We start from the raw sequence: 18,800 nt of genomic DNA on the forward strand, positions 1-18,800 counted from the left end.
CTTCATCCATCTTGCCTGGACCGCACTCAGTGTCTCGGCTCACAGACCTGGTAAGCAGCGTTCGTAGGGTGCCGCCAGCCCCTGCACCCGAGGGCGACGCTGCACCGGCGCCAGTACCCAGCGCCAAGCCCACCCCTTCATCTGCACACACCACTTCCCCACCTCCCCCTCACTCCCCCTCCAGCCCCTCCCTGTCTGCCTCACAGAGTGAGTACTGAGTGGGACTCCGCCCTCTCCACTGCATGGTACCCAACCTGGAGGCACGATCAAATGACTGCGTTGGGTTTCAGTGGGGCTGGTGTGTTAATAAATGTGTTTGGGTACAGCTTTGGGTAAATGGGAGCACAGACTGCAGAGTGGAGTGTTGAACTAAGCTGACTTGGTGCTCTTTTGTCCCCGAGCCTCACTAACGTCCTCGGTGCTCTTCCACAGAGCGCGCTGCTAACTGCAGAGGTATCTGTGTTTCTTTGGTTGCTGTTGACTGTTGAGATGCGTTGTGTGTGCTCATATTACAGTGTGTTTAGGCTTTCTCATGGTTGTCATATCAAATCCACACAAAATTTTCCATGAATTTTCTACCTTAGTTGGAGTCTTAGTTGTCTTTGCCTGCAGGTCTGTGTCAGCATCTTAAAATGATTGAAAAACTAACTGCCCTCTGTGATTACCTCTGATTCATCTCTCCTCCTTCTGTCCTCGGCAGCGCGCAAACAGGAAATCATCAAGATCACTGAACAGCTGATCGAGGCCATCAACAACGGAGACTTTGATGCATACGCGTGAGTCTCCGGTTTTGTGTGAAATTTGTGCCTAAGTCATCGTTGAGAGTTAATGTTTGGCGTCTCTAACATGGCCCGCTGTTTCCTCTCCAGTAAGATCTGCGACCCTGGGCTGACCTCGTTTGAGCCGGAGGCGCTGGGCAACCTCGTAGAGGGAATGGATTTCCACAGATTCTACTTTGAGAACCGTAAGATTTTCCCTTTTTGCTCGTTTTAGACATCAGGAGAACTTTCTACAAGAAGCCTACAAAGGGAAATCCATCTCATAAATAAACATTTTCCACCACTGTTCCCAGATCCACACTGAGATGATTATCATAATTTGTAAACATACTATTGAATAAAAGTGGATAGCAGCTAGAATTTGCCATAGTGATTCCAGCATTAACCACTGTTTATATAAAGCAGTGACTGCTTTCACTTCTTTTGTCCATTTAAGCTGTAAAACCAAAAGTCCTTCTGACACTGTCCTCATCATCTGTTCAGTTTTGGCTAAGAACAACAAGCCCATCCACACCACCATCCTCAACCCCCACGTCCACCTGATCGGCGAGGACGCAGCCTGCATCGCTTACATCCGCCTGACTCAGTTTGTCGACAGCCAGGGTCGGCCGCGGTCCAACCAATCAGAGGAAACTCGCGTCTGGCATCGCAGGGACACCAAGTGGCAAAACATCCACTTCCACTGCTCAGGCGCACCAGCTGCGCCTCTCCAGTGAGGTATGACCTACAGCAGCGAATGACTTCATTAAAGTTCTCATTGGAGATGGTGGTTAAAAAGATAAATAACGGGTCACAATAGCTCCTGTACTCTTGTAGCTTTCTTTGAGACATAAAACAAACAAACACAGGATAGGCGAGGTAGCCATCATAAACATGCATACACTTAATTAAAGCAAGTATATTCCCAGCCTTACAAGGTAAAACGCTGCATCATGATTTGGGACCCCAAGGGTCCGACAGGACAGGACACAGAGAACAGCTCCGTGCAAGGCTGTACTTTAGCGGTACATCAGAGGACTGCGGACCATAGATATGAGAGTCATATCTGTGACGCTGGAGTCATAAAAAGACATTTTCTGAAGGTGCCTCTGCATCCAACACAATGGACCGTGTGCAAAGGTTATTCTGCTGGCTCCTGAGTACAAAGTTCAGAAAATGCCCCGAATTAGCTTCCCAATCTTTAGTCAACAGTTGCTGCTGTGCTGCAAACTAACAGCATCCTTTCCATATCAAGCATCCACTGAAATTTCCAGTTGTATTAACATGTTTCATGTAGACAGTCTCCTGTTGTGCAGTACTACATGTGTTAAAGGGCATTTTTATACCAATATAAACATGCTCAGTATATACACTAAGTGTACTACTACAGCAAAGTGACTCACTCGTCCCATTGTGAACAATAGGATGGTTCCCTTCAGTTATCTTTCTCATGGGCACCCCTGCAGACAAAAAAACATGGGTCCTATGAGGATCATTCTGTAGAAAATGTCTTCTTAATGGACTGCAGGAGTTCAAGAAGTTGATGCTGCCAGCCGCCGTGCAGATAGGTCCATTTTATCCACAGGTTGGTGCTCCTGCCGCTTTCAGAGCATTTTACATCACTCTATATCAGAGCTGGAGGTCACAAATACTCATCGATAAGTCATGTGATGCGGGACTAAATACAGATTGTAGCATTTCCCACTGAAGACGAAAAGAAAAACAGATGTTGGAATGTTTTTTGACCGGTATAAAAAGCGGTTGGACCTCGTTCACCTTCGAGCTCCTCTGACGCTCTTTATTTAACACGTTCAATGGGATTTGCTCAACTTTCGTTTCCGTCTCCTTTTCAGGGTTGAATGCTGTAGTTCTGTCTGTCAGGAGTGCTCTGCTGGAGAGAGAGAAGAGGAAGAGGAGGAGGAAGGGATGAAAGAACATGTCCTCACTGGACTCCCAACCTCAACACCCCACCCCCCAGCATGCATCTCTTCTTTTACTACTACTACTGCTACCCCCTGTGCATCACCTTCTGACAACCACCCAGAAACAGCTGCACAACATCCCACACCCCCCAGCTTCTTCCTCCTCCCTCCGGGTGTCTTCAGCCTTGGGTGTGACTCCTCCTTTCTGCGGTCTCTCTCCCACACCCACAGTTTGTTGTGACAACATCCCTCTTGTCCTCCTGTGAATCTGCACTTGTGTGACATAAACACTGCACTGGAAATACAGTATGTAAAGTTTTAAGTAAAATCTATTAATATCATTACTATATTATGATTATTATCATCATTATTATTATTATTATTATTATGACACATTTACAATTGTATATGTAATTTGTATGATTCAGAATTCTTGATGCCAGTGGTTTCTAGAGTTGAAGGAAATCTTTTCTTGTTTTTATTTGATCTTTTTAAGGAAGCATGTTTTTTTTTCTCCCCTTATTAACAGTGGCTGTTTTTTTGTTTTTTTTATCGTGGCTGTTAAGTGGGAAAGGATATTGGCTGTTTTTGTATCTTGCTTCTTCCGTGTTTGCTATAATACTCCGCCCAGACATATTGTCAACATGTTTTTATTTCATTTTGTGGAAAGAGTGCATCTAAAGTTTGTCAGTTGATAATGTAGAGTGAGACGTGTGTGTGTGAATGTGTGAGCATGGTCATTTAAGCCTGACACGTGGCCTCCACTATTCCTGCCGTAATAACTCAGCACAGTTGGAAGAACCTGCTGTTGTTTCCTTGTTGCCGCGTGAACGGCAGGAGGGCGCATTTGCTGAACTCGGCGGCGTCAAAACAAAACAGGAAGCGCGCAGCATCGAGTTTCACGGTGGACTTACTTTCACATCGTGTAAAACACGGGCATGCTCTGGCTTTCTGATTTGTTACATCCTTGTACGAGAAGAGCACGTTATGTCCCACGTGATCCGTGGTGTTCTTCTAGTTGTTTTGAGCGGCTGCCGCCTTTAAGAAAAAGGAAAAGAAAAAACGTGTTGCTCATTATATAGTGAAAGGGGATTACCTAATCATGGATTCCCTCATCTTATTAGAAGTGCTGTATGTATGATGTTGTATAACGACAGTGGTTGCATTTGCTATATTAACATCTGAGCCAAAAAGGAAACATCACAGTCAATATTACAGAAACTGGTCCTTTAAAGTTCCACTGTGGAACACTTTTTGGCAATCGGCCGGCAGATAAACAACACAGTAATCATAGAATTCCTCTGGGGTCATTTTATCTACACACAGGGTTCTCCTCGCCCTCCACCATGTGGCACCCAAACCGAAAAACCGCACACAAGCTGTGCTGCCACCGAGTATTTTCAATTGTTCTTTAAATCTGAGCTCCAGCAAAGATCGGTGTAAGTGGCACACACGAGCAAATGGAAACGGCTTCTTTAAATGACTTCTGATGTCGCAAACGTGGTGAAACACACCCAGCTGGAAGTCATTCCGGACAATTTTCTCTCACATGATGCCAAAGTGACGGATTTCGACTTCTTTCTTGAAGTTAGGTTTCCATTTGCTGCTTTGTTTCTCACAGCTTAGTGCATCACCGCCCACACTGGCACCTTCTGACAACACTACGCAGCCCAGTTCGTTAACTCCAAACCAGTCAGTGGAGACGCACACCTTTTCTTTTTTTGCATTTCACAATTTGGCTTCAAACTTGCCTTTTGTGTTCACTGTAGTTTTTCTTCCATTCTTGGAAGGGCAGGGTGGTGCTGTGGGGAATGCAGTTGGTTGCAGTTCGTAGTTTTGGCCACTAGATGTCAGTGCATCCTTCATGCTGGACCTGTAACATCTGAGACAGTCTGCTATGAGTCATGTTCAGGTTTTTAAACATTCGAGGCTTGAACTGAAGAAGCTTTCAGTCACCTCTACTGACCCCAAACCTTTTCCTTTTCCATTTGAACCAGAAGTGGAGTAATTCAGCCTCATCCCCCCCACCAGGAGCTCGTTTTATTTTGTGCTCGGGGAGCCGTCGCTGGGAGCTGCTCCTGGTGTTGCTAGGAGACAGCTGAATACCCGCTTGAAGGTCGGTGCTCTTTTCTGAAAAGTTAGGATATTTTCAACCCGCTGCAACCGCGACGCTGACTGGAAAACAACAGCAGGTCCTTTTTTTTCTGTCTTTTTCTTTTACTGATTCAAAATGACAAAAGGAGTCAGTGCTCCAAAGGAAGGATGTGATGTCTCGGTGGATGTGACCTTTCTCACTCCTGAAGCCATAGTGCAGAAAGCTGGTGCTCCTGCTGCTCTGTCCAAATGAAGCACATACAAAAACTAACACGTGGGGTGTGTTTGCTGGGTGCTTCATGGTTTTACGACAGTCTCTTTGCTACAGTGTGCAATATTCGTGCGCGCATGTCCGTAAGCATGTACATTTTTACTGTTTTCAGTGTGTATTTTACAAGCCTGGGGGGAGGTTTTGGAGGTGAAAGGTGGAAGAAGAGGGTTTTGACTTCAGAGGACAAATCAGTCCCCTGCCTTCCCTCCAGGACTTTCTTTCTTATGATTTCATTAGTTTTTCATGCATTGTGTTTTTCATGTTTTTACTGTGTTCTTCTCTTTGGTTTGTGTTACGGTAAAGTGTTATTTTAGCCTTTTAAAGACATTAAGTGCTTGTGCCAGGGGTGGCGGGGTTGAACAGCTGGACTTTGCAGCACTTAACACTGATTTTGTGGGGGTTCGACTCTCGATCAGCTCCACTGTACCCTGCTCACCCACCACTGACTGCCTTCGCATTTGTCTCGCCGCTTGGTCAGACCAAGACGTTAGGAGACCCGGCAGTTGGTTTGGTGACTCGGTCCTCAGGTTTCTATTTATTTTCAGTATTTATTTATTTATTTTAGTGGATGTTTTTATTGTGCTTTTTTTTTTTTTTTTTTGGTTTGTTTTCCTAATGTACAACTCATGCACTTGTGCACGTACTGTCTGTTTTTTGTTCAGAGGGACAGTTTGCTCCATATGAAAGATGACTGTTTTTAAAGGGATAGTACACCCGATTTTGAGTTTGTTTTTCTGTCTCGACCAACATGGTGTGAATTTGTTTTTGTTTGAGTTTTTTTTTTTTGTCTTTGACACATTTGAATGGTTTTTCATTTGTAAAATGGTTTTTACCCCTTTTCTTTACCTTTTTCACTGAGGCTGCCACCACTTTGCCCGAGTGGAACATCTGTCACTCTCCCAAATCACTTCGTCGCCATTTGTTTTTTGAGATGGCGAATTTTGTCAAATGAAGGCTTTTCTCAAGATGAACCACTGGGAGATTGTATTGTACTCGTGTCTCATCCGGTAAAGACGTTATTGTCTACTTTTCTACTATTACAAGGTCAAAGGTCACCTGAAAGCATCCATGCGTGATCGTTCTAACCAAACGTGACCCCGACCCCTTTCCACAAAAAAGGAAAAAGAAGAAATAGCAGCATGTACAGTGCAAAAGTGTTGTTCTTCTGTTCTTCTTAGTGTGTTACTAGCCTTGAAAATCTGTATAAGATTCACATGTATAAAATGAGGGAGTACACAGTATTACACAACTGCTACTAGCAGCGTAGCTGCATCTTCTTTGCATGACAGTAAACAGGACACTTGTTTTTTGGTGTTTTTATTTGGATTCTCATTTTCTACTGAATGCTGGTAAACTCGAGCTTTCTCTATTTTCTCAGCTTTTTAAGTGCATATAACTATTTTTGTCTCCAGACGATATAATGAAGATGATTATAATGATGAGGATTATTGCATTAATGACTGCGCCACTAAGGATGACTATGAGGAAGTCCACTTTGATGATGTGTTGATGATGATTCTGCATGCTTTTCTATGGAGCTCCGTGTTGTCAGTGCAGCGGCTGCCTTTTGTACAAAGCTGAGAGAGTACGAGGAGCGCTTGTTGACCATCAGCATCCAGAGCGGCTGCTGCTTCCCTGAGCCTGCATGTCACTGTGAGGAACAGCAGTGGAGTCTGACAGACAGGCCAGAGGCAGGTGAAAGAGGGAGGGAGCTCCAGCAGGGGGCGCAGTCACACAGAGGGAAGCACAAACACACACAGATGGACGGCACACTGCTGATTCCAATGCAGCTGCACAAGAAGTTGACTTTAGCGTCAAACAGACGATCCTGTCAGAAAGCACAGCAGTTTAACACCGCAGAGGAACATTCAGCTTCCATTAAGATCATTGATCACAGCTCCACAGTTAGGACTGAAATGAGAACAGCCCCACTGAAAAATCTGTGCCACTGTTCAAAGCTGAAATCATGACTGAGAGTATATTAAGTGTTCCAGCCTTCATACAGACGACATGAACGGTCCTCCTCTGGTGTCCTGAGGTCAGTGTGAGCTCTGCTGCCTTCCTGTCAGATATTCAGTCAGATGAAGCGTCGCTGAGGTAACTTTCTGCCATCTTTCTCCAGCAGTGACTGAGCTGCACTGACAGCACTGAGTCGGCTTCTCTTCTCTTCACTCTTTTTTTCCCGCTCCCTCCGTTTCCAACCTTCAACCATTTCTCTGCACTCGGCTCTTTCTAGTTTCCCTTTGTCTCTTTTTGTCTCTTTGGCTTTCTTCTGTATGATAATATTAACCCTCTGATTCTCTGATTCTTCAGATTATTGCTCTGTTCTCTTACACGTGTTTCTCTAACTTCAAGAAAATGTGCTAAGGTGTTATCAATAAAATGACAGTTTAAATAGAAACATTTGTGTCTCTCTGCGTTCACACAAAGCAAACTGAAGCACGGATTTGATCTTTTCTTTTTCTTTATTGGCACAAACGAACAAAGATATCAGTGAAAACACAAGTTCATCAGGTAAGAAAACAAAGTTTAAATGAACCCGCTGGAACAAACAGCAGCTCAGAAGTGGGAAAGATAAATGTTGCCGTGCAGCCACTGAAACAGACGTCCACAATTTAGATGTTTAACTGCGAGACTGAGGAGAGAACAATGAAGCATTCAAATCATTTCTACAGCAAAAACTCCAGATGTTTCCTCTAATGTGAGCCTTTGCTGTTTTTAGCTGCTCTTCTCAATAGTTTCTGATATTTGAATGACTTAAATGAGCCACAAACTCATCAGAAAGAGTCCAATTGTTGCTCTGTTCAACACATTCGGACAAGTTCTTAGTCGCAATGAACTTAGAGCAGAGACATAAACCGTCTCACGTTATCCAGAAAGTTCTGCAGATGATTTTCAGAGTCTGCTAAACACAGGAATGCTCTTTATGTTGTTGGCTGTTTGCTAGATGAACTGAATGTATAGAATACAGTATTCCCAGGTCAACAGTAATCTTCACTGACACCCGATAAGTGAATAACAGCTTCGTGAGGAAGTAAAGCGTGTTTTAAAGTTCAAAGCATTTATATCAGAGATTCACTGAGGAACTGAAATAAAGAACCTGTTCAACTAAAAATGAAAACATGGTCAGAGAAGCTTTTCTGTGGGTGGATTTAACATGAAAGCCTTTTTCTGCTTCTCTGCTCAAACGTGATGTTTCACCGTTTATAAAAAGATGTAAGAACTACATTTATGATTTAACATCTTTTGTCGCTGCTTTAAGGAAACATTCTGTATATTATACAAACTGATGTTCTTTTATTGGACTGAACCAAACTTTTAACAGATCCTGATCATGATCGTTCAAATAATGACTTCTCTCAGATCTTATTTTTTACTCATTTTGATTTCAGAAGTTTTGGCATCTCCAGCTCCTCCAATGCAGAAATATGGGAAGAGTTTCTCAGTGAAAGTGTCTCTGTGAGTGTAGATGTGAGTCTCATCTTCAGAGTTGTAGAAGGACACCTCCCCCCTGTCATAGTCCAGCTGGACTCTGATCCTCTGGAGACTCTTCTTCTCTGTGACAGTCTCACCAACACAATCAGTGTATTTTCCATCACGATGCCATAAACACCAGATTCCATATTCTGGTGTAGCAGACAACTCTCCCTTCCTGTCAACTGACTCTTTAACCAAACCCACAAACCAGAGAGGATGATCTCCCACCTCCACCTCCCAGCTGTGTTTCCCTGAGCTGAAGCCCTCAGAGCCAAAAACATGAGTATACTTAGTGTTTCTCTCTGGATTGTCAGGAAGCTGCTGCTCTGTGTCTCCACATCTCACACTGGTCAGATCATCAGACAGATAGAGACAGCCGTGTGCCGTGTTTGGATCCAGGATGACAGGACTGAAGTGGACCTTCTCCTTCATCTTCTCCCACACTCTGAAGGACAGGTTGCCCAGGTGTTTGGCCACATCTGTCAGCGCTCCTGAGAGCAGCTGTGGATCTGACAGTGAGCACTGGGCTCTGGCTCTGCTCTGAGTGGGTTTATAGCTGCTGAGGAATGGCACGTTGTCTTTCTGCAGCTCTTCTTCAACAGCACAGATACTGTCTGACAGAGAGGAGATCTGCTCCTGAATCCTCTTCATCTCTCTGCTGACAGTCTTCCTCTTCTGCTCCTCTTCCTCCCTCAGAGCTGCCAGTCTGGACTCCTCTTCCTCTTTCAGGAACTGGTGGAGCTTGTTGAACTCTGCTCTGATCTGCCTCTCTGTGGACAACAGCTGCTTCTTGGAGTGTTGAATCACATCATCGTATGTTTCCTCCACTTGTTTGTATTTGTTCCTCTTGTCCTGCAGAGACTTTAAGTCAGATTTCAGCTGCTCCTTCAGGTCACCGACTGCTTGTTCTACAGGAACCACTTTGTGACTCTGGTGGAGAGAAAACTCACAGACAGGACACACAGCTCTCTGCTCGTCTTCACAGAACCAAAAAGGAACTTCAGAGTGTTTCTCACACACCACCTCCTCACTCGGTTTTGTTTTATTCTCCATCTCAGCTGAAGTGCTACTTTGCCTCTTAGCAAATGAGTCAGCCAGTTCTTTCAGGGAAAAGTTAACCATTGGAGGATCCTTTGAGGATTTTCTTTTACAAATGGGACAGTTTCTGTTTTCAGCTTGTTCCCAGAATTTCTGCAGGCAGCTTGAACAGAAGCTGTGGCTGCAGCTCAGAGACACAGGATCTCTGAAAGTCTCTGAACACACGTGGCAGCTCAAATAACTTTCCAAAAGTTCCGTTTTCTCAGCCATTTCTGCTGACTGCGATTAAAGAATAAAATCTATAATCACAAATTATAGTCGTATCGACTTACAGTTCCCCTTTAGTCTGTTCTTCAGTACAGTTTCAGCTCTTTTATCGAACGTCGTCTCCGCCTGATCGATGCTGTTAATGTTTCAGTTTCGTTTTTTCGTGTCATGGGTGGAGCTGATTGAAATAAACTGACATTTAACAGAGACACCGCTGGGGCTGTTTAATAAGGAGGGAAATACTAAAGATACAAATACTTTTTTTTTTTTTACTGATGTTGCAGTATAATCTGATTCCATTTGAAATATATCTGTTGTAAATATTCGTTTTTAGTTAGCAATGAAATCTAGCTTCACTCTTTTCAAGCTTTTGGTTAAAACCACCAGGAGATGAGTTTTAGACAGTCAGATACTTCAGACTTCTTTGGAACAACATTTTACTCCATTTATAACTGTACACAGTGTGTTAGCTGCACATTTTTAACATTTCAAGTCATTTTGTCAGTAAAGGACAAAAATATTTCTATTTTTTCAAGAAAACTAAATTGAAAAACTTGTTGCACGTCAGAACCAGTCAGAGCAGATCCTGATTGAGAGAGTTACGACACTCTTTGAACTAACCAACACACGGTCACGTGGTTCACGTCAAAAGTTGCAAACATCTCAGCTGTCAATCGGTTTGAACAGGATGCAGCGAAAAAACGACTATTTCCCCCACAATTTCCGGTAAATATTGAGGTATAATGTGCATTGATTACTACACTGACTGTATTTACTCAAAGCTTTATTTTTCGGAGCGGCAGACACACATTTATCAGTGTTCTTAATTTGAGGAAGCAACACTGCAAACACATCATTGAATTTTTACAGATTCTATTTAGTGATTAAAAATAAAAGTTAGTTTAATACAGTGATCAATACAAGCATGTCTGCAGTGGATCATAATGAGGTTATCCACATAAAGAAAAGCAAGCACAGGAGGTATAGCACCCATTTTAAAGCTCTTTCTGTTGTTCTCTGCATGCCAACATGGAAATGCTATACCTTGTCCCATACTTAAGCATCCCAGTGGTTCAGTCAAAGTCAAAATTCAAAGTCAAATTGATTTGTATCGCACATTTCATGTACAAAACAATTCAAAGTGCTTCACATAAAATAAAAGCATTGCAGCAGGGAGTGTAAGAAGCAATAAAAATACATAAAACAAGATAAAGAGAAACAAATAAAATTATTAAAATTCATTTTAAAACAAGCAACAGTCTAGATAAGTTCAAAGATGCCACACAGATTTCATGCATAGACACATGAGAAAAGAAATGTCTTTAACTGGATTGAAAAATATCTCCATTTGGTGAAAGTTTAATCTCCACTGGCAGTTTGTTCCACTTGTTTGCAGCATAACAGCTAAATGCTGCTTCTCCATGTTTAGTCTGGACTCTGGACTGGACCAGCTGACCTGAGTCCTTGGATCTAAGAGTTCTGCTGGGTTTATATTCTCTAAACATATCACAGATGTATTTTCGGCCTAAACCTTTCTGGGATTTATAAGCCATCAGCAGGCTTTTAAAATCTATTCTGTGACTGACTGGAAGCCAGAGTAAAGATTTTAAAACTTATGTGATGTGTTCAGATCTCTTAGTCCGGGTTAAAACTCTAGCAGCAGCGTTCTGGATGAGCTGCAGATGTTTGATGCTCTTTTTGGGTAGTCCAGTTAGAAGAGCATTACAGTAATGGAGTCTACTGGAGATGAATGCATGGATGAGTTTCTCCTGGTCTTTTTGGGAGAGGAAACCTTTAATTCTGTTGATGTTTCTGAGATGGTAAAAAGCTGCCTTGGTGACAGCTTTGATGCTGAAAGTCAGATCTGAGTCTATCAACACTCCGAGGTTACTAACTTGGTCAGTGATTGTAAGGTCCCGAGTCTCAAGATATTTACCAACGCTGACCCTCTTCTCTTTGCTCCCAAACAGAATGATCTCAGTTTTGTCTTCACTTAATTGTAGAAAATTCTCTCTCATCCAGGTGTTTACTTCCTCCAGACACTGACACAGTACGTCTGCTGGGCTGCAGTCACCATGGTGACAGAGACACATAAAGTTGTGTATCGTCTGCCTGACTGCGATAATTGATGTTAAAGTTCTGCCCCCGGATGTGCCCGCTACGCCACACTCCAGCGGAGGTGGGGGATGGATGCATGTGCTGTGTGAGTGTTTGTGGATGTGTTTTTTTCCTTTTTTTTTTTCTTTATATATGTATTTATTTATTTTATTATTATTATTATTATTATTATTTTATTTTTTTCTCTTATATGATTTATGGGGTGACTGGGTCTGGGTCTGGCCCTCTCGGGTGTTGGGCGGGGCCCCTGCCGGGGGGTTTGGTGGCGCTCGGGCTCGCGGGGGCCGGTTCCGGCGCGTGGCCCATGTCTGGGTGGCGGGGGCCTGGCGGGGCTGGTAGGCTGCCGCCTCTGGTCGCCGGGGGAGCTCTGCCCGATGCTTGTGGGGGCTCTGTCCGGGAGCTTCCTCTGCTGTCTTCTGGGGGATGCGTGGTTGTCCCTATGGTGGGCTTCCCGGGTTCTGTGCTCCTTGGGGGCTGTTGGTGGCCTGGGTCTGGGGGCCCTCTCGGCCTGCTTCTGATTGCTGGGGGGAGGGATTGTGACACTATACACTGATATTTAAGCATGGTTATTATGTGGGACCATCTATGTGTATTGCATGTTTATGCACACACACTCACACTCACACACATTCATTAGCCCAGTAGCATGCTCACTATGCTCACTAAGCAGTTGTTGTGCTGTCCTGTGGTTTAAGGTCACCTGTGTATTAAATGAGATTGCTGCTGCTTGTGTTTTTTTGTTTTTTTTGTTTGTGTGTTTGTTCTCTGCTTGTCTGCTTACAGGTGCTCCTGGTGCTTCTAAGGTTGGATTCCCCACAAAAGCCGTGAATCGTCTTCAGTTTTGTTTTTACAGGCGTAGCAGCTGGTTGTCGGATTTTTCATTGTTTTTTATGTTTGTCTCTACATGTTTCTGTTCTTTTTTTTCTCTTCTTCGCTTTCCCTCTCTCTCTGTCCCCCGGTCCGGTTCAAGAGAACAAAAAGTTAAAAAAATGAAAATAAAAAAAAGTTCAGCAATATCTGACCCAAAGGGAGCATATATAAGTTAAACAGAAGAGGTCCAAGAATTGACCCCTGGGGGACTCCACAAGTCATGGCCACTCGCTCAGATTCATAGCTGCCAATTGTAACAAAATAACTCCGGCCTTCTAAGTAGGACCTGAACCAGTTAAGGACCGCTCCAGAAAGTCCAACCCAGTTTTCCAGCCTGTGCAACAGGATTCTGTGATCTACAGTATCAAATGCAGCGCTGAGGTCCAACAGAACCAGGAATGAAACATTACCAGAATCAGTATTCAACCTGATGTTGTTTAACACTTTGACCAGAGCTGTTTCAGTGCTGTGATGACGTCTGAAGCCTGATTGAAAGTTATCAAGACTTCCACTTTCATTCAGAAAGTCGTTTAGCTGGTTAAATACAACTTTCTCAATAATCTTGGATATTAAAGAGAGGTTAGAGACAGGTCTGTAGTTGTTCATCATAGAGGCGTCTAGAGTTCTCTTCTTTAGGAGTGGCTTAATGGCAGCTGTCTTTAGTGACTTGGGAAAAATGCCTGATGCCAGTGAGCTGTTAACTATTCGTAGGAGATCACTTTCTACTGAGGTAAAAACATTTTTTTCAGTGCTTTGCTCCAGCTTACCTTCAGATCTACATCCTTCAACAAAGCATGCGATATTACTGTCTGACCCCAGGATTTACTCCTATGTCCCAAACAGCCCATCTGTAGAAGATGTCATGCAGACTGTTCTCTCTGGTGTCAGATGGAAAATGAGCTGAATGGTAAAGCTGAGCTAAATAAATTATTCTAAAGAAGCTTTAAACGACTTGAAGGTAAATATGTGGCTGTTGCTGCTTTGACTGATGAGCCGGAATGATTTCTTCTTTTCTGTAGAAGACATAATTATTCCATATTTAATTTTTTGCTTTTCATGGGAACTGAATACATGTATCTGTAACTCTGTTTATTGTGCTTCAAGCCAGAAAACTATTGTAAAAATATGAATTAATTCATTGAAATATGAATCTAAATTAAACTTTTTCTGGTTAAAACGATATTAAAATACAAAATAAGTGTGTGTCAGTTGTGCAAAAACAAGCAGCTTTCATCCAAACATTTTTTGATACAAAGTAATCATGGAAAATGTAAAACAAGCCTTAATAAAGAAGTTGTTTTACTGCTATTTATGCTGTTGGGTAGTTTAATCTGCAACAATGAACTTTATTTGATCAAATTAAAGGGTTTTCATTGTAGAATCCATCTGCTGACCTCACTGACAACAACAGAGAAACAATTCATTATCACAGGTGCAAAGTCAGGCTGAAAAAAAGTGGCAACATGTGTTGCTTTGAAGGAATTAACTCATGTAATCAGAAGAAAATTAAATAAACTTATTAGAAGGGCAACCTTTTCAACTGAGTCATTTGTCTCTATAAACTGATAGTTTCATGGCTTTTTTTTTTCTTTCTCCCACAGGTGATGAAACTTTACAGATTTCTAGCATTCAGGACAAACATCTAAGTTTTAGTCATGTCTCCATTAGTAGTTTCCAGGGTCCATTCTTTAAAATCCAAAATTCAACTGACTGAACCTTGAAACAGGATGTAACAGCTTTACTATCCAGTCCGACATCAGGCAAATGTTTGTGCTTTATTCCACCTTTTCAACTACAGATGTAGAGATCCCCTGAAGATGTTCATGCTCAACACATTCAAATGAGAGAGCACACAGTACACAACTCCAACCAGCTGGCAGCACAGCTGGAATAATCCTCGTATGATCACAGGACAGGTGGTTTGGTTTTTATTACTGAATGCTGGTAAACTCGAGCTTTCTCTATTTTCTCAGCTTTTATCACTATTTTTGTCTCCAGACGATATAATAAAGATGATTATAATGATGAGGATTATTGCATTAATGACTGTGGCACTAAGGATGACTATGAGGAAGTCCACTTTGATGATGTGTTGATGATGATTCTGCATGCTTTTCTATGGAGCTCCGTGTTGTCAGTGCAGCGGCTGCCTTTTGTACAAAGCTGAGAGAGTACGAGGAGCGCTTGTTGACCATCAGCATCCAGAGCGGCTGCTGCTTCCCTGAGCCTGCATGTCAGTGTGAGGAACAGCAGTGGAGTCTGACAGACAGGCCAGAGGCAGGTGAAAGAGGGAGGGAGCTCCAGCAGGGGGCGCAGTCACACAGAGGGAAGCACAAACACACACAGATGGACGGCACACTGCTGATTCCAATGCAGCTGCACAAGAAGTTGACTTTAGCGTCAAACAGACAATCCTGTCAGAAAGCACAGCAGTTTAACACCGCAGAGGAACATTCAGCTTCCATTAAGATCATTGATCACAGCTCCACAGTTAGGACTGTAATGAGAACAGCCCCACTGAAAAATCTGTGCCACTGTTCAAAGCTGAAATCATGACTGAGAGTATATTAAGTGTTCCAGCCTTCATACAGACGACATGAACGGTCCTCCTCTGGTGTCCTGAGGTCAGTGTGAGCTCTGCTGCCTTCCTGTCAGATATTCAGTCAGATGAAGCGTCGCTGAGGTAACTTTCTGCCATCTTCTTTCTCCAGCAGTGACTGAGCTGCACTGACAGCACTGAGTCGGCTTCTCTTCTCTTCACTCTTTTTTTCCCGCTCCCTCCGTTTCCAACCTTCAACCATTTCTCTGCACTCGGCTCTTTCTAGTTTCCCTTTGTCTCTTTTTGTCTCTTTGGCTTTCTTCTGTATGATAATATTAACCCTCTGATTCTCTGATTCTTCAGATTATTGCTCTGTTCTCTTACACGTGTTTCTCTAACTTCAAGAAAATGTGCTAAGGTGTTATCAATAAAATGACAGTTTAAATAGAAACATTTGTGTCTCTCTGCGTTCACACAAAGCAAACTGAAGCACGGATTTGATCTTTTCTTTTTCTTTATTGGCACAAACGAACAAAGATATCAGTGAAAACACAAGTTCATCAGGTAAGAAAACAAAGTTTAAATGAAGCCGCTGGAACAAACAGCAGCTCAGAAGTGGGAAAGATAAATGTTGCCGTGCAGCCACTGAAACAGACGTCCACAATTTAGATGTTTAACTGCGAGACTGAGGAGAGAACAATGAAGCATTCAAATCATTTTTACAGCAAAAACTCCAGATGTTTCCTCTAATGTGAGCCTTTGCTGTTTTTAGCTGCTCTTCTCAATAGTTTCTGATATTTGAATGACTTAAATGAGCCCCAAACTCATCAGAAAGAGTCCAATTGTTGCTCTGTTCAACACATTCGGACAAGTTCTTAGTCGCAATGAACTCAGAGCAGAAACATAAACCGTCTCACATTATCCAGAAAGTTCTGCAGATGATTTTCAGAGTCTGCTAAACACAGGAATGCTCTTTATGTTGTTGGCTGTTTGCTAAATGAACTGAATGTATAGAATACAGTATTCCCAGGTCAACAGTAATCTTCACTGACACCCGATAAGTAAATAACAGCTTCGTGAGGAAGTAAAGCGTGTTTTAAAGTTCAAAGAATTTATATCAGAGATTCACTGAGGAACTGAAATAAAGAACCTGTTCAACTAAAAATGAAAACATGGTCAGAGAAGCTTTTCTGTGGGTGGATTTAACATGAAAGCCTTTTTCTGCTTCTCTGCTCAAACGTGATGTTTCACTGTTTATAAAAAGATGTAAGAACTACATTTATGATTTAACATCTTTTGTCGCTGCTTTAAGGAAACATTCTGTATATTATACAAACTGATGTTCTTTTATTGGACTGAACCAAACTTTTAACAGATCCTGATCATGATCGTTCAAATAATGACTTCTCTCAGATCTTATTTTTACTCATTTTGATTTCAGAAGTTTTGGCATCTCCAGCTCCTCCAATGCAGAAATATGGGAAGAGTTTCTCAGTGAAAGTGTCTCTGTGAGTGTAGATGTGAGTCTCGTCTTCAGAGTTGTAGAAGGACACCTCCCCCCTGTCATAGTCCAGCTGGACTCTGATCCTCTGGAGACTCTTCTTCACTCTGACAGTCTCACCAACACAATCAGTGTATTTTCCATCACGAAGCCATAAACACCAGATTCCATATTCTGGTGTAGCAGACAACTCTCCCTTCCTGTCAACTGACTCTTTAACCAAACCCACAAACCAGAGAGGATGATCTCCCACCTCCACCTCCCAGCTGTGTTTCCCTGAGCTGAAGCCCTCAGAGCCAAAAACATGAGTATACTTAGTGTTTCTCTCTGGATTGTCAGGAAGCTGCTGCTCTGTGGCTCCACGTCTCACACTGGTCAGATCATCAGACAGACAGAGACAGCAGCTTGCAGTGTTTGGATCCAGAATGACAGGACTGAAGTGGACCTTCTCCTTCATCTTCTCCCACACTCTGAAGGACAGGTTGCCCAGGTGTTTGGCCACATCTGTCAGCGCTCCTGAGAGCAGCTGTGGATCTGACAGTGAGCACTGGGCTCTGGCTCTGCTCTGAGTGGGTTTATAGCTGCTGAGGAATGGCACGTTGTCTTTCTGCAGCTCTTCTTCAACAGCACAGATACTGTCTGACAGAGAGGAGATCTGCTCCTGAATCCTCTTCATCTCTCTGCTGACAGTCTTCCTCTTCTGCTCCTCTTCCTCCCTCAGAGCTGCCAGTCTGGACTCCTCTTCCTCTTTCAGGAACTGGTGGAGCTTGTTGAACTCTGCTCTGATCTGCCTCTCTGTGGACAACAACTGCTTCTTGGAGTGTTGAATCACATCATCGTATGTTTCCTCCACTTGTTTGTATTTGTTCCTCTTGTCCTGCAGAGACTTTAAGTCAGATTTCAGCTGCTCCTTCAGGTCACCGACTGCTTGTTCTACAGGAACCACTTTGTGACTCTGGTGGAGAGAAAACTCACAGACAGGACACACGGCTCTCTGCTCGTCTTCACAGAACCAAAAAGGAACTTCAGAGTGTTTCTCACACACCACCTCCTCACTCGGTTTTGTTTTATTCTCCATCTCAGCTGAAGTGCTACTTTGCCTCTTAGCAAATGAGTCAGCCAGTTCTTTCAGGGAAAAGTTAACCATTGGATGATCCTTTGAGGATTTTCTTTTACAAATGGGACAGTTTCTGTTTTCAGCTTGTTCCCAGAATTTCTGCAGGCAGCTTGAACAGAAGCTGTGGCTGCAGCTCAGAGACACAGGATCTCTGAAAGTCTCTGAACACACGTGGCAGCTCAAATAACTTTCCAAAAGTTCCGTTTTCTCAGCCATTTCTGCTGACTGCGATTAAAGAATAAAATCTATAATCACAAATTATAGTCGTATCGACTTACAGTTCCCCTTTAGTCTGTTCTTCAGTACAGTTTCAGCTCTTTTATCGAACGTCGTCTCCGCCTGATCGATGCTGTTAATGTTTCAGTTTCGTTTTTTCGTGTCATGGGTGGAGCTGATAGAAATAAACTGACATTTAACAGAGACACCGCTGGGGCTGTTTAATAAGGAGGGAAATACTAAAGATACAAATACTTTTTTTTTTTTTACTGATGTTGCAGTATAATCTGATTCCATTTGAAATATATCTGTTGTAAATATTCGTTTTTAGTTAGCAATGAAATCTAGCTTCACTCTTTTCAAGCTTTTGGTTAAAACCACCAGGAGATGAGTTTTAGACAGTCAGATACTTCAGACTTCTTTGGAACAACATTTTACTCCATTTATAACTGTACACAGTGTGTTAGCTGCACATTTTTAACATTTCAAGTCATTTTGTCAGTAAAGGACAAAAATATTTCTATTTTTTCAAGAAAACTAAATTGAAAAACTTGTTGCACGTCAGAACCAGTCAGAGCAGATCCTGATTGAGAGAGTTACGACACTCTTTGA

The 18,800-nt window shown here is 42.8% G+C and overlaps 3 protein-coding genes across 45 annotated transcripts in view; 1 reads left to right on the plus strand and 2 right to left on the minus strand.

Annotated features, from left to right (window-relative positions):
• Nucleotides 1-7,446, plus strand: part of camk2b1 (calcium/calmodulin-dependent protein kinase (CaM kinase) II beta 1) — a 69,721-nt gene extending 62,275 nt beyond the window's left edge. For 22 of the 43 annotated variants that reach the window (XM_075467325.1, XM_075467335.1, XM_075467348.1 and 19 more), the window contains 5 exons: nucleotides 31-207; nucleotides 701-776; nucleotides 870-964; nucleotides 1,263-1,496; nucleotides 2,612-7,446. In XM_075467325.1, the coding sequence (XP_075323440.1) occupies nucleotides 31-207; nucleotides 701-776; nucleotides 870-964; nucleotides 1,263-1,495 (581 nt within the window). In that variant the 3' untranslated portion in view covers nucleotide 1,496; nucleotides 2,612-7,446. Of the gene's footprint in view, nucleotides 1-30; nucleotides 208-700; nucleotides 777-869; nucleotides 965-1,262; nucleotides 1,497-2,611 lie in introns of those variants that run through there. The other 21 variants (XM_075467349.1, XM_075467353.1, XM_075467354.1 and 18 more) reach the window with 2 other exon arrangements.
• Nucleotides 7,447-7,760: 314 nt separating this feature from the next.
• Nucleotides 7,761-9,993, minus strand: LOC142381977 (nuclear factor 7, brain-like). The gene has a single exon (XM_075467371.1). It carries the CDS (start codon nucleotides 9,828-9,830, stop codon nucleotides 8,412-8,414), a length of 1,419 nt encoding a protein of 472 aa, XP_075323486.1. The 5' UTR covers nucleotides 9,831-9,993; the 3' UTR covers nucleotides 7,761-8,411.
• A 5,857-nt stretch (nucleotides 9,994-15,850) lies between these two features.
• Nucleotides 15,851-18,349, minus strand: LOC142381978 (nuclear factor 7, brain-like). The gene has a single exon (XM_075467372.1). The coding sequence runs from the start codon at nucleotides 18,186-18,188 to the stop codon at nucleotides 16,764-16,766; it is 1,425 nt and encodes a 474-aa protein (XP_075323487.1). The 5' UTR covers nucleotides 18,189-18,349; the 3' UTR covers nucleotides 15,851-16,763.
• Between the last annotated feature and the right edge of the window lie 451 nt (nucleotides 18,350-18,800).

The sequence above is a fragment of the Odontesthes bonariensis genome, chromosome 6 (assembly GCF_027942865.1).
Source record: "Odontesthes bonariensis isolate fOdoBon6 chromosome 6, fOdoBon6.hap1, whole genome shotgun sequence".
NCBI lineage: Eukaryota > Metazoa > Chordata > Actinopteri > Atheriniformes > Atherinopsidae > Odontesthes > Odontesthes bonariensis.